At 45.7% G+C, this 15,952-nt stretch overlaps 1 protein-coding gene across 2 annotated transcripts in view; it reads right to left on the bottom strand.

Annotated features, from left to right (window-relative positions):
- MAP1B (microtubule associated protein 1B) overlaps positions 1 to 15,952 on the bottom strand; it is a 101,024-nt gene that overhangs the window by 27,398 nt on the left and 57,674 nt on the right. The window contains exons 1-2 of one of the 2 annotated variants that reach the window (XM_060635569.3): positions 4,909 to 5,163; positions 1,677 to 1,759 (exon numbers count right to left, since the gene is read on the bottom strand). Coding sequence is in view for 1 of the 2 variants with exons in the window: in XM_060635568.3 (XP_060491551.1) it covers positions 1,677 to 1,759 (83 nt within the window). In the remaining variant the exon portion in view is untranslated. Of the gene's footprint in view, positions 1 to 1,676; positions 1,760 to 4,908; positions 5,164 to 15,952 lie in introns of those variants that run through there. The other variant, XM_060635568.3, reaches the window with a different exon arrangement.

Here is a 15,952-nt window from a genome sequence, read left to right on the forward strand (position 1 = left end):
ACTACCCTGCTATGTGCCTCAACCTTGCGCCTTCATGGACCGTCAAACAGGTCCTGCTGATCTGGAGCCAGTGGAAGTGGGATGAAAACAGTCTACATAGGAGCACCTGGGTGGCTCAGTTGGTTAAGCATCCAACTCTAGATCTCGACTCAGGTGATGATCTCAGTTTGTGAGTTCGAGCCCCACATCGGGCTCTGTGCTGACAGTGTGGAGCCTACTTGGGATTCTCTCTCTCCCTCTCTCTCTGCTCCTCCCTGCTTATTCTCTCTCTCTCGGTCAAATAAATAAATAATCTTTAAAAAAAAAAAAAGAAAGAAAGAAATAGTCTACATAATGAGAGCCAAAAAGTAGAAGCAACCCAACGTCCATCAACTGATGAATGGATAAACAAAATGTGGTACATCCATGCAGTAGGATAGTATTTAGCCATAAAAAAGAAATGAAAAACTGATACATGCTACAATATGATGACTCTTGAAGACATTATGCTGAGTGAAATAAGCCATACAGAATATGGTATGATTCCATTATCCAAAATACTCAGAAAAGGCAAATCCACCGAGGCAAAAAGTAGATTAGTGCTTGCTGGCAAGTGGGAGGAATAGGGATTGTTGGCTAATGGGTTTGGGACTGTTGAGGGGTGACAGACATGTTTTGGAATAGACAGCGATGACAAGCACACAACTTTGTGAATATACTAAAAACCAATGAATTGCACACTTTAAAAGATGGATTTTGTGGTATGTGGATTATTTCTCAAATTTTAAAAATAGGCTCAAAGCATGAGCAGAAGAGATGCTGTGGATAATGAAGGCCCCCCAGGGACTATGGCAACTTTAATGTCCAAGAAGCAACCCAATCTCAAAAGTACTAAACTGTAATAAAAGAAGTGGGAAATGGAGATATATCAATTCCTCTGGCCTGGAGGGGGCCAGGGATTCTTGGCTTCAGCCAAGTTCTTATCTTCTAGTAGTCTCTGAAATACCCAGCTATTCTTTTTGGCAACGATTTCGAATGATAGTAATAATAATATTAATAAGAACAACCAACATTTATATTTCAGTGGTTACACACTCTGTTTTAAGCGTTTGATACTTCTAATCACAACACGGTAAGTGCTGTTGTGACCTCCATTTCACAAAGATGGAAACTGAGACAAAAAGACAATAAATAATCTTCCCCAAGGCCACCAGCTAAAAAGTGGCAGAACTCAGGGAGTCTGGCACCAAAGGCTATACTCCTGATAGCCATGTATCCTCCTTTCAGTGGTGATTAGAGGGGGAGCAGAATGGCTTGAAGGGGGTTTGCCTCAAGATACCATTTTTCTCCAAATTTGTGTGCTGAATGTCCTGGTTTGAGGGCTTGTAGTCTATTTCCCCCTGCTACATCCCAGCCAGACACTATCCTGGCAGCACACCCTCCATAAATACCCAAGATTTCATAACCCCCTGCCTATACAAAGTATTCTAGTTCTGGCTAGCATCTTCCACCTTGTCCTCATCGGGAAGGGCAGTCTGGCATGGTAATCAGATACAGAACCAGCCGCTGACTGGGGGTAAAGAACTTCTCCTCTCCTGCATCCTTCTTCTGCCCCACCCGCCCCTGCCCTTCCAATATGGTGGTCTCTGTCCACCTCGTGAGGCCCTGCCCCAGACCCCGCAGAGCCAGATGCTTACCTCAGTGCTGACTGCTTCATCTGAAGGGTTGATCAGGACCACTGTTTCTAAAACGTCACTTCGGTGATGAAGGATCTTTTGTCCTAGAGACACAAAAACACAGACAAAAGGGGAGACCTTTAGCTTTTCCAGATTAAAACTGCCCTGCTGGCTGCAGGGACAGCAGAGACTCTGCTGGGCACGCAGCCCCGAGACTCTCCACGCGATCTTGGGAAACACAATTGGTGTTCCGACACAAGGGCATGGACCCTGCAGGTTCCTCCCAGAGTTGGGTCCGGGTGTCTGGGGCTCCTCATGCTCGCACAACCCTCGAGTTTTCAGGGTTGCCCGCCAAGCTGCCTCAGAGCGTTAATGGCGGTTTTCATCTGAGATGAGGGGTGGATGCCAGGAAAACTCAACGGGGCTCTTGACATTTCCTTTCTCATGGTAATTGGGGATGTTTCTCCGCATCAGCCTTTCTTCTGGTGAGAATGGTGCGGAGATTAATTAGGAGCCCGATTGTGAGATGAATGACATCCAGAAACCCCAGCTAACAATTACCCAACAACCAGAATGGCTGTCTGAGGCAGGCTTACAGGCTGTTGGAGTATTCGTTAATTAATTCACTTGCTCATAGAAAAGTGGGGAAACTGTGAGCAAATGAAGAGTGGAGAACAACTCTCCGGCCGGACAGAGTGGTCAAACTGCCTGTAAAGACAAGCAAAGTTGATGGAGAAAAACAAAGCAAGGTGTTGCAGGGGTGAAGGAGCCTAAGGAGGACTGAAATCTTAGAGGGCTTCTGGTTCCACATCACTGATTTCCCACACCTTAAAGGTTTTAGGGGCATCTGGGTGTCGGAAACCATCTCCAGTCGAAGTAGACTGAGGCCTGTAGATGACCTTCTACATATACTCTCCCCTTTCCTGGACAATTAGACAACAAGTGACCAGGTGGATGTGTGGCCACAGTGGGCTATATATGCTCTACCAGTTGATGAGGAAGAGAAAAGAGTGGTGTTCCCTCAGACATATGGAGGGGAAACATGTCATTGGAGGGTAGACAAGAATATGTCTGCTGCTTGGAAGTATAAGGAAACTTGGGTGACAAGACAGAATGGAGTGAAATCTGGGGGAAATAAACACCAAAGGAAAGGAATACAAGAATAGAGAATGATCAAAAAGCAACTGCTTTCCAGAAAAATAGCTGGGCAGTTCTTGAAAAAGCTAAAATAGAATTACTATACGATCCAGCAATTTCACTCCGAGGTAGATTGAAAGCAGGGACTTGAACAGATACTTGTATGCCAATGTTCACTGCAGCATTATTACAAGAACCAAAAGGTGGAGACAACCCAAATGTCCACCTATGGATGACTGGATAAACAAAAAATGGTATATCTAGGCAATGGAATATTACTCGGGCATAAAAAGGAATGGAGTTCCAATGTGTGCAACAACATGGATGAACCTTGGAATAAGTATGCGGAGTGAAGTAAGCCAGAACAAAAGGACAAATACTGTATGATTCCACTTACATGAAATATCTAGAATAGGTTAATTCATAGAGTCAGAGAGCAGATCAGAGGTTACCAGAAGCTGGGAGAGAAGGAATGGGGAGTTACTACTTAATAGGCACAGAGTTTCTCTTTGGGGTGATGAAAAAGCTTTGGAAATAGAGGTGATGTAGCACAACATTATAAATGTAACTAGTGCCACTGAATTGTACATTTAAAAATGGTTAAACTGGCAAATTTTGTGTTTTACCAAAATTATGTATTTTACCAAAACTTAAAATTAATAGTACACCCAAAACTGTTGAACAGTACACTTTAAATGGGTGAACTGTATGACATGTGAACTGTACCTCAAGAAACCAGTCTAGGGTCCACAGGGATTTTCTTCCTTTATATCATGAAGGACCAGAAGTCCTATAGAAACAAACATACTGAAATACCACCATCACATCATCAAACCCATTCTCCTCCATTGTCTTCTTTCCCAAGAGCTAATATCTCTCAATAAACCCTTCATTAGAAATAGAAGAAGCCCAAGCTAAACAATAATGATGTCAGTCTAAGGTCTAAGCACCTCACCAGTACTAACTCATTTAATCGCCTGGAGGGCTCTTTGACAGAGGTACTGTGATTGTCCCCTTTTACTGCTGAGGACAAAGAAGTCTGCAAAGGAGCACTAACTAGTCCCAGGTCACGCAACTAGGGAGTGTTCGAGTGAGGACCTACACCTGGTGCACCTGGCTGTACAGCCCCCAGCTGCCCCGCTCTGTGGGGGTGGTAACTGGAAGCAGGATTTGGAAAAACAGGCGCGGCAGAACAGTAAGCACCAGGGGAGAGTTAGGGGAAAAGCCAAGGGAGTAATAGCAGGGATGTGCTTCAAGAAGCAAGAAGCCAGAAAGCATTCACAGCTTATTGGCAAAAAGCGAAAAAAAAGTCAAAGGTGGCAGAGTACCGACACATAAAAAAAGAGGGTGAAAAAAAGTGTGTGGTATCCTACTCCAAATGCCTGAAAATGAAGAAACCCCAAAACAGAACAATGGCACACAGTTCGAGCAGACGAAGGACTGAGCTTCGAGAAAAATAAATTTAAGCCATGGGAAAGAATGCTTATTATGAATGCCAAAATCTATAATTTGTTGGGCATTGTTTTTTTGGCTTGGTTGTTTTTGCTTTGGACAGCCATATGCACTTAACGCTAAAGCAAAAAAACATCCAATTGAATAAGCAAATGATAGAATGACAATCAGCAAAACCCAGAAAACCACCCCCTTTCTAGGTCCTTTCATCAGTGGCCTCCTTGAAACAAAGACTGTGGGGGAGGTTCAAAAGCACAGAGCTGAGATGAAATCAAGCAAAAGCTGAAGACCAAGGAGAAATGAATGGTCATTTCCTTGATCATACTTTTGACATGACTATTTCCGACACAAAAAGCCGCGCGCAGGGAGCACAATGCCACGGTAGGACTGCAGTCCTGGCTCTATCTGTAGGAACCCACAAAGGGAGGCCTGAGTGAGGTACACACAAGCGGCTTCCTCCCCAAGAGATGGTAAAGGAATTAGAGCCCCTTTCTTTCCAAAGGGATCTACGCAGTGCCCAATTCTGCTAACCGCAGCTTCCAAATGCACATCTAAGCAACCATAGCCCAGGGCAGTCCGAGCTTCGCCCACTCAAGCAGGTCCTTCCCCAGACACACAGCAAGGACCCTGCTTCCCAGGCGCTCCCTGGCAGAGGGCTTCTTACCAACCACGAGCAGCTCTCTTCCTCCTTGGCTTCCTCACTTGCAGCCCCAACAAATGCCATGTGACAGCCGCCGGTTACCTCTACTCCCTCCAAGTCATTTTTCAGACCTGTTTGCTCAGGAATTCAACTAACGATGTACTTTCTGTCCATCTTTGGAAAGACTGAAGGCAGTGACACAGACGTGCACCAAGATGCCATGGCTGCTCCTTCAACAAAAGCCTTTTTATAGGATTGGATTTGAATGAAGGAGGGGATTTAGAGAGAGAGAGAGAGAGAGAGAGAGAGAGAGAGAAGCTTCAAGGTCTTGTCACAGCCAGACTGCTGGACAGATTCTTTCCCTGGACGATGTAACCAGGGGCTGGGCCTTGCTGGCATCTGGCGAGCGCAGGGGCTGCTGAAGGGGCTGGAGCCCCATGCCCCCGCCCCGGCACAACCCCCCCCCCCCCGCCCCCCCAGTGGAACGCCAGCTCTCCCGGGCGGCAGGCGGCCGGGATGCTTGCAAAGTTGCATATTTGGGGAATGTTTCACACTGGGAAACAGGCCAGGCATTCTGAAGGAGAGGCCACCACCCTCGCCTGCAAAGGTCTCATTCAATTGCCTCAGAAAAGAAGTTCCCAGGAAAGAAAGACAACCTGGTTGTGGCCTCTCTCTCTCTCTCTACCATTATAGTCTTCCTTCCCCAGAAGCTGCTCACAGCCAAACCATTAGGCAGCCCCCGTGAATAGTCAACTCTCCTCAGCATCGATCTGAGGGAAGCAAAAGCAGGGGCTTGAGATGGAATGACTGTGTTGCTTATTGCTTTGATAAGAAAAAGCCTTTTGAGGGATTCCCCACAAAACTCACTGTAATTGTGAGGGCTCGATCCTGGGGTGAATGGGGCAGGGACTGTTGTATGACAAAAAAGAAGTCTGTAAAATCAAAAGAGGATGGCCCGGGGGACCCCTGAAGCAGCAGGGTCCTTGCAGACAATGAGACCTCTGTCCGTACACTCCCAAAGGCTATCTTTGAGACTCACATAAGCCTGTAATTTTCAGTTATTGCTGGGACTTTATTCAGTCATTCCAAGTCTGACAGATTATTTCAATCTATGCATTTTTAAGGGTTGGGCTGTTTTAGTGGTTTACGGTTTACTATATCCAGGAGACACTGAAATCTCTGAAAGCAAAATGTTATTCTCTAAGTATATAACTTGTAGGATGCTTATAGAGTCTCTTCTCCACAGAGTTTAATATCCATCTAAACACACACATACAGGCTCCTTCCTGGTTTCTAAACAGGTTGACCATGACGGAATTCACTGGCACCCACTACCCACCAATCCCTATAAGACTTGGAACCTTCTCTCTCGCACCCAGCTGAGCCTTCTCTCCCAGACATATCCCACACATCAGTCCTAGAACACACTGGCCTAGCAGTGATACTGTCCCAGCTGGGGCCAGAGCAAGACCCCCAACAGTCTCAGCACAGACAGGCAGCTGCTTAATGAAAGAGCCCAGCGCAAGGGAGAGAATGCCAGATCCAAAGTCAGAGAAGCACTAAGAGGAGGAGGGAGCCCCTGATGAAAATAACAACCAGCGATGATGAAACCTTTCAGATCGCCCATAAGAGGGCAATCGCTCTGTATGTCTTGAGCCTGAACGTTTAATTTTCATCTCCATTAATGATCACCATGCAGAACTTTATTTCTACCACTTCCTTTTCCTGAAAAATGAACACTTTGCAAGCATCATCTAGAAATGCAAGTCACAGAAAATAAAGAAAGCCTCAATATCTATTTAGTATGGAAGGAAGAAAATGAGAAGGGTCATAACTCACTGGTGCAGATGCACTGGTGACCAGGAGAGAGAGTCAGGGCCAAGGCCTCCAGGAAGACAAAGAGCCCTCGCACCCACCCACCTCTGCCCCTTGTTCCCCCCTCTCCACCCCCTCACTCCTCCTGCCCCATCCCCAGGTGAAAACCAGAGGGAATTCTTTTTGGAAATGGAATTTGATATTGTGATTCAGCACTAGAAAAACTTCCAATTTGAAGAAGCAGAATCTTAAAAAGGGTTAAAGAAGATTCTAGAGTTAGAAAGGGAAAGCCTGGGGTAAAGGACTGGGATTATTTAGCCAAAAGCAAGGGCTGGGAGATCAAGAAAAGGCCACAGGCACAGAATGTCTTGATGTTAAAGTCTGTTTTCATTGGAGGGAGAAAAGAAAGAAAGGAGGGAGGCAGGGAGGAAGGAAGGAAAGAGAAAATAAAAGCAATGACTTCTCCGACTCTACCTCCTCACCAAAGTGGATTTTCCAAGAGAAAACCTCTCACCTCCAACCCCCACGAGCAAAAAACACTCCCCAGGGTAAAGTTTAGCTAAACGGGTGAAATCAAGAAATGAATGGTACTCAGTGCAGGAACTAAAAATTATTTCCCGATGGGTCTGCCAGCAGCTTTTAATAAGTTTTTTATTTGGAATAACATCCAGGCCCCCTTTCTGCAGGAATCCACAGGATAATGCAAAGCAACTATGCTAAGAGCTGGGGGAAGTCTGAAGAGAGAGAGAGAGCTGGTATGGAGAGAGGGGAGATGCCTGCATCAGCAAAGGTCTTGTGAATCCTCTTTCCTTCTCTATCCTTTGCAGCTAACCCCCAGCCCTGGTGGGAACTTGGCTCCTGGGCTCCCTTCTCAGAGGGAGGCAAGCCAGGAAGCCCCCAAGCAGCAGAGGCCCATTCTCCGCAGCCTTTGTTGGTTCTCCCTGTGTTCCCTCTATCCCACCTCATCATGTCTAAGCAAGAAAAAGAGAATGAGAAAAAAGGGGGTGGACATGGGTTACACAATCACGGTGCTTCTGTGAGGCTACAAGCAGCCATGTCTTTCCCAGGGGCCCCAGCGTGAGGGCTCAGAACTGGATGCAGAAAGGCTGAGGAGCCCGACCTAACAGCCACCCCGTTCCCTGAAATAAGGAAGAAATCCCCTGAGACATGAGGGAGAACATGACCACGAGGGAGGCTAGATAGCTCAGCTCCTGGTTCCTGCCACCACGACGCCTTTAGAAAAAACAGAGGTGCTAGGAGGCTTGGTACCTCCTGATGACATGGTCCCCAAAGATCAACAATGTCAGCACAGGACACAGAAAGCCAGGCATCGCCAGGAGCCCACACAGCTTCCCTCCCCAGGGAAGTAAAACTCCTGACGTTGGAAGGAGTCGGATTTCCCAGGGGCCTTCACACATCAAAAGCAACTCATTCATCGTTCACCTTTGTCAGCTCACATAGCTCTCAGCCTCACCCCCCTTCCCGATCCCACCTCTGTCCAAAAGAAAGGTCTTCAAATTGTGACGCCAAGAGTCTCCTTGAACACACAGCCTGGGTCAGCCACTGGTCAGCCAGTGCCTGCTGACTCCCTCACTCCTCGGCAGGCACACTGGCCTCCCACACGCACCCTGAGACTCACTCCCTCTTTGTTTCTGCTGCACAGTCGGAGCCCAGTTCTCTCCCACCTTTCCCCTGATATTCCTGGAAATGGCGTTTCTTTTCAGTTGGAAGTAAACTTGTTTGTCTCTGCTTCTGTTTCACCTCTGATGTATGTTCCAACAAGTCACATCACTCTCCGAATGTTGAGGGTTCGCTTGTTTTAAGAGAGTAAGTAAGAACTTGAATTCCATTATAAACGCGTTCAGGAAACTTCATAAACCATTGATTTTAATTTAAACACGTTGATCATTGCTTGGGAATTAGACAGCTTTTTAAGGATTTTACCTTCGACATCTTTTGTGTGATACAGAATTTAGTTATCATAGAATCTGAGAATATACCGGTTTTCCTCTACATTTCCTGGATTTAGCTCTTCTTGCTTGTTGTCATTTGGTTTAGTTTTTCATGGGTTTACCAGTCCTTCCACCCTATCCTTCTCTCGGGTTCTGCACTGTCTTCTGCTCTATGTTTTCCCCACCATTAGCCACCCAGATAATCAAATAAGGGATGCCTCCTGGACCCCGGAGGCTTTCTCCTCATCCTAACCGCGTTCCCTGCATGCAGATGCAGACGTAGCCTTAGCAACAGGCCAGCCAGCAGGCCCTGCTCCTGGTGGCAGAGGGAGCCTCATCTTGCACCCCCTCCTGTTCCAGCCACTGGGGAACTGCTCGCACTGGGGCACAGGCCTGGTGGGGGATGGGGACGCCAGGCAGCAATAGGCCCGATCCCTTCTGTAGGGTTCTCATCATACTACCCTCTTTCTCAATCCTCTCTACAGCATTGTTCTCCTCCCAGATCCCATTCTTCTAGGGTCTCCTCTCCCCTCTTCCCCTTTTTTAAAGGCCTCAAGGGAGAGGAATGAAAATCCAGGCTACGAAGGGTTACAAGTGGGAGAGAGTAGAAGAAAGTAATTGGGTTCCTTTTTCTTCTAATCTATTTTATGGCCTAGCTGAAAGAAGTAGAAAGTACCATAGACGGTGTGGATGAAGGCCTGGCTACCTGGAGAACAGCTAAGGAAAAACAGCAACACCAACATGGGCACCAGCTAAGGGAGAGACGACAACCTGAAAGTTGTTTCTTCAACGAGGTACAGATTTTAGAATGCTACAAATGGAGGGAAAAAAAAAAAAAGGCACCGCTAGCGAAGGGCTATATATTACCTGTCAGGGGAGCCAACTCCAACTGTCAGCAAAAACAGAGATCCACATCTATCTAGTACTTTCCCGTTTACGAGCACTTTCCTCTGGTTTGTGCATTTAAAACTTGATGATGGTGTTTCAGGCCTATGAACCGGGTCGTCTGGGCCAGGGCAAGGTGGGAGGTCCCAGTGCCCTGTTCCCCAAACGAAACCTGCTGCAGACAAAGAAAAATACGTATGCTCCTCACGCACAAGAAAGAAATGCCTTCTGCCTTTAAAATTCAAGGAGTCCAGCAGCCAAGGAGAGAGCCTGTGACAGGAACTTGTCACTCCTATGGCATAAGAAATCAGAATTTCCTCATCTCACAGAACTGGAAGGGGGGGAGGGGTGCCTGAAGGAGCTCTGGTGACAATTCCATGCCCCCCACTATCTTCAAAGAAGAAAAAGACAAGCCTCAGGGGCGAACCGTGGCCTGATCATAGGTGAGTGACTATTGCATTTGTACGGCTGCCAAAGGCAATTCCTATGCCTGCCCCAGACAGTTCTATTTGGGAATAGGTGCTAAAATACTAAGAGCACTACCTTTCATTTGTGATGCACTGCATGGTTTATAAAACCTTTTTTTTTTTTTCATGTTTGTTTATTTTTGAGAGAGAAAGAGTGCAGCAGGGGAGAGACAGAGAGAGGGGGACAGAGGATCCAAGCAGGCTCCACGCGGACAGTAGCGAGCCCAATGTGGGGCTTGAACCCACCAACCCACGAGATCATGACCTGAGCCAAAGTCGGATGCTCACCCGACTGAGCCACCCAAGCGCCCCTATAAAATCTTTTGACTTGCATGTTACCTCGGTGTATCACAAAGATTGTTATTATTATTCTTTCTTTACAAACACAGAAATTGAAGTTCGTGGGGCAGGCTGTTTTAGTAAGAGCCACCTGCCTTGTCCAGCAACACAGGAATAAAATAAGCTATAAAACTAGGTGTTAAATCTAGCCCATTTGACTCCTGATCCCCACTCTTGTCATTGCCCCTCAATGCTTCTCAGATTGTCTTAGGAGTTTACAAGGTCTAAATCCTAATTTTTTAAAAATAAGATTTGCCTGGGGCACCTGGGTGGCACAGTTGGTGAAGCGTCCGACTCGGTTTCGGCTCAGGTCGTGATCGCATAGCTCATGAGTGTGGCCCCTGCGTGGGGCTCTGTGCTGACAGTGCGGAGCCTGCTTGGGATTCTGTCTCCCTCTCTCTCTGCCCCTCCCCTGCTCTCTCTCTCTCTCTCTAAAATAGACATTTAAAAAATTAAAAAATAATATTAAGATGTGTTTGAGATACATTTGCCTTAGGATATTATAGAATACTCCCTGCATTTGGGATATAGGTTTGGGAATTCTTTTTGTTTTGAGGGACACCTGCCCTGTGCCAGATACCCTGCCAACTGTTCGGTTAAACCATGAGATTGCCAATCTCAACCTCGCGTCAACTCAAAAATGGCACTTTTCCTGTGGTTCAACAATTAGACCTCACCTTCTTGAGATCAAAGTAGGTTTCAGAGAGTGTTTTTTAATCTTACTGGGCTTCTCCTGGCCTTTGTAAGAGATGCTATATTCCCTATTTACTAAGACAATGTGAATTAGTTGGAGGACACAGTTTTCTAGAGTTCAATTTGGGCAAGTTAGTGCTACCTTCATAAACTAGCATTGAGATTAAAACATGGGTGGGATGCTAGCCCTAGCCTGAAGGGAAGATAGTTTAATGGGGACACTTGGAGTTTTGACAGTGTCTCCTTTGGGAAGTACAAGTCGGAAGTAGTGTCTCATACACAGCAGGAGCTCAATCAATATTTGATAAAGGAATGAATAATAAAAATGGCTAAGATATATTGCATACCTGCCCTGGGTCAGACACTGACCTAAGTTCTTTATGTTGGGTTATTGCATTAAATCTGTACACTAATCCTATGAGGAAGGCCCTATTCTCATCTTATTGATGAGGAAAATGAGGCATTGGGCAGTTCAGCAACAGCCCACGGGAATACACAGTGAAACTAGGATGGAAACCCGGTGGTCGGTGTCCAGACCCAGGCTCTTAGCTAAGAAGACATTTTAAAGGGAGGACAGAAGACAAATGACAATCAGTTTGACTTGGGGCCCTCTGGGTTTGAAGTTCCTATGGGAGTTCCCAGTGGTTCTGTCCAACAAGCAGGCAGAAATGTGGATGTGAGGCTGAGGCAATAGGTTGGACCAGATCTGGGGGGCATCAGTGTATTTTTAGGTTGGTGCTCTCAGAGAATGCTGAGAGCCTTTTGCTGCAAAAAGTCTTAGGAAACACCACTATACAAAGGGCAGATAAAAGCAGCAAAAAACCCGTGAAGGTGATGGTGCACAAGGAAAGCGATGGTACCACTGCCTTCTCTCCTCCCCTTCACCCCCCCGGAGGTGACCTATACCTGCAATGCCATCTTGATTTGCAAACCTAATCCACCTCCACAGAGAGGAGAGGAGACACAGAATATTCCAAAGACCTTAAAGAAGCCAGTAACATCTCGTAGGCGCTTTTCAAACGCAAAATATACCACCGAGACCTGCATAGCCACAGCAGCATCACATCGCTTAACCGGCGGGCATGGCTTTTTCTTCTGTCTGGGACACATCCGCCTGGTGGAGCAAAGACTGTACAGTTCTCAGAGTGTAATATGCCCCAGGATGCTCTGAGGAACTCAATAAAAATGTGGATCTGCATGGCCCACTCTCAGACAGTCTGGGTCAGAAGGCAGGGGTGGGGCCAGGGACTCTGCATTTCTGCAATCTTTCAGAGAATTCTGATCATTCTGCGGCCCCTTCTTTGAGAAACAAGACAGTGTGTATAAAGAATACGCTATTGATCAACAACAACGTAGTGAGTGATCTTATTTAAAGTCATCCTCACACTGCTTTTAATGAATTCCTATCCTAATGTCTGAACATAGTGCTAGAATTATTTCCCTTGGGAGCAAATGTCATCATTAGAAGCTCAAACTTTTCCCAGTAAGTATTGATTCTAGGAATCATCTGACAGTTTTATCTGACATTTAATTTGCCATCCAACTCCTGCCATTTATCAAATCCAGGGAAACCGCCGACCTTTCACCCTCATCGGTTACTATTTAGAACCAAATCTTCACACTATTCACCCTCAAAGCCAGATACCTTAAAACCAGAAATCAAATTAGTCCTTTTGGTCCTGGCTATTGAAAAGGAAACAGAAAAAGAAAACGATAAATGGCTGACATAACAAATATCACACGTAGTATTGAACCCCTTGGATACACTCTTAGCTCTAGGCCAAGGAGAAACAGCATGAATCGATTTTTTTTTCCCCCAGTAAAGTCCCAAATGGACTGGAGGATGATGCTGCCTCCAGTGGCGGCATCAGGCTAGGGCAAATCAACAAGCCTGGTCATCTACCAGGAAGGTTACTTCTTAAGATCAAGACCCTGACCTGGGGAGCGCCTGGGTGGCTCCGTCAGTTGAACGTCCCACTTCAGCTCAGGTCGTGATCTCAGGGCTCATGAGTTCGAGCCCCGCATCAGGTTCTCTGCTGTGGGCATGGAGCCTGCTTCAGATCTTCTGTCTGCCTCTCTTTCTTCCCCTCCCCAGCTCATGCTCTCTCACTCTCAAAAATAAACATTAAAAAAAAAAAAAAAAAAAAAAGGGATCCTGACCTGAAAGTATGAGGCTCGAGGGATCTGATCTTAGCTGATGACCTGAGACCTGAGATCTGATCTTAGCTGATGTGGTGCCTCAGCCACCACCATCTGTGACAGGTAATAGAAAGGCAGATAGTCACATCCTATGTTCCAGCTGGTAGGAATAAATCTGGCCGTTTCTTTTCAAGCATTTGGCATAAAGCCTCAACACCAAGGGAAGTGTGATTTTTGTTGTTTGTTTTAGTGTTATTTATTTATATACTGCCTCGTTCAGAAGGCGGAGGCAGAGACGGCTAATTCACACATGCTGGTGGAATTGGCACCTGTATATTTCCACTGTGCGCCGTGTCTGTGTTAACCGGTCATGGCTCGGCGCTCAGGCTGCCCAGAAAAGTACACTCAGTTCTTACCAACCTGGGGTCTTCCCTGTCCTGGGGCCGGAGGGGGATTCTCAGCACACCAGGACCACAGCCCTGACTCCTTTGTACTTCCTGTCCTTTGCCCTCAGTTATGTGCCCTGTCTGCTGACCTGGAGTGAAGTTTCACTCAGAGCCTGGTCCTCACCTTCTCTCAGTCAGGTGCTCTCCTCACATTTCCCTGACTCCACAGCACACTCTCTCTATTTTTAAAGGTCTGTTCGTTAAACTCGTGGCTCCTAGCCCTTCTTTCATGATCTCCACCACATTTCAATCCCTTGCTGTGCTCTGACAAATGGCCCCAGAAGGACCAACATCTTGGTTCATGTTTTCCTCTTTAGTGTGCCCCTTCTCTCATTCTAACGGAGAAGTTAAGTCTCCCCTGGCCATTTCCACGTTATTCTTTTCCACTCTCTGTATGTTGTTCTAATAGGCAGCACTGGCAAAAGAGAGCCATTTTTGAGCGCTGCATAAGACATCTGAACACAAAGCCTCGGGTGATATTTGAGCCCTGCTGACTAAAAACTGAAGACCATTGCAACAAAGTCTTCACAGGCTAACTGCTCTGAGCATGTCCTCAGAGATTCTGTCACAGGGGATACTGAGCCCCTGTGTATTGGGTGGTTGCAGCTCCTCTTGGTGGGCCCAGAGACAGGAAACGTTTATCAGAAGAACTCTCTCCAACTACAGCCTTCGCCTCTCACCTCTCCTCCCTCAACCAAACCCAAACCCTACTTCTTAGTCGCAAAATATCGATTAGAAGAGCAAAGGAAGCCGTTACGTGAACTAATTCAGTATTCTCTTAAGAACGTCATACACAGAGTTTGCCTTCTTATGGCCCTTCGCACCACTTCTTATTTTTAGAAGGGAGGGGCGGGTATGGAACCCAGCTCACTGCTGACTCAGGCCTCATGTGGAATCATACGCTGATGAACAGGAAGCAAGACCTTGACTTTCAACTCAGCCACTCAGTTTCTTCATTTCACCCAATAGCATTTCACTTCAATGAGTTATCCTATTAAAAGTTTACATGAAATAAACCAGTAATTTATAGTGTCTATGTATTCACTTAATTTACACTAAGTAACTGAAATTTTCAGTGTATCAGATACTCATGCCAACTGGTCACTGCGTTTATTTTTCACCCCAGTGGGACAGTTGGCTTAGAGGTTACTTTAAATAAAGGGTGTTGTTTGATGACACCATTTACTATGTCATAAAGTAAGCCCTCATACCTACTTAAATCTAATCAATCCCTTGCAGATCCCGCCCACATTTTGTTTCCTCTGGGAAGATCTCCTGTCCAACTCCCAGAGTTGTCTCTTCCCTCAAAGTCCTGATGGTGGTTAATGGTCCCTAGATCACATAATTCTATATGAGCTACGGCATCCAACTAAATTAGAATGTATTAGTTAACAAAATGCTTTCACAAGCTTGTGAAAATCACGTGCCAAGTTGGCAATTTTCATGTAAATCTCAGAGAACCCAGATCAGGCATTCCACTTAGAGGCATTCAGATATTAATGGTCTTTTTCAAAATAGGACAGCTAAAAATACAGATACCTGTCGCTGCACACACCATCCATGCAATTTCGGAATAGGATTTAATATAATCATGTAGATTGAAATTCAGCCTTTAGAAATGAGTAAGTCAGGTGATGTACCTTTCAGGAACTGGAAAATATACACCTGAGTCACCATTCGTAGAAAGCTCACTGCCCTACATAAATAAAAAGGAAGCATTGTCAAGTTTTTTTTACATGATGAAGGCCTCCAAACGTCCCAAAGTGTCAAGAGTTGTTTGTTTTTTTCACAAGTACACTGAATTTTGCCTCTGGCCATTCAGCCACCCCTACTGTTCCTTTAAAAAAAAATTAAACTAGGGCATCGTTAGGAAGATTTCATTTTGATTTTATATTCAACTACAAGGGAAGGGCACTCCCCCATGTCCCCATACCACACTTGACTTTCTCTGGAAGATTGTAGCTGAACAACTCTATCTGCAGATCTGGGTAAATTTGATATAGGAAACAGGGAATAAATTCAGGGCCATGTAGTTGGTTTAAGATTTACTTAACAAGCAGAGATTTGTTTCTGATACAATTCAATAAAATCTGGCTAAGGGGAGTTTTCAAACCATCGATAAATGTATTCTGAACCAACAGACATAGCTTTCCTGGGGATAAAGGTCCAAAACCTACCATGCAGAAGTGATTCAGACAAGCAGTCAAGTAAATTCTACTGTCTTCTATCTTCTTTTAACAAAAACTAAAATTCTGGGTTAGAATGAGTTCAGAGAAGAAGGCAAATAAACTGGGGACTTTCAAAAATGCTTTTCAGAAAATCTCCAGATTTT

This window comes from Panthera onca, chromosome A1, assembly GCF_046562875.1.
Source record: "Panthera onca isolate mPanOnc1 chromosome A1, mPanOnc1 haplotype 2, whole genome shotgun sequence".
Lineage (NCBI taxonomy): Eukaryota > Metazoa > Chordata > Mammalia > Carnivora > Felidae > Panthera > Panthera onca.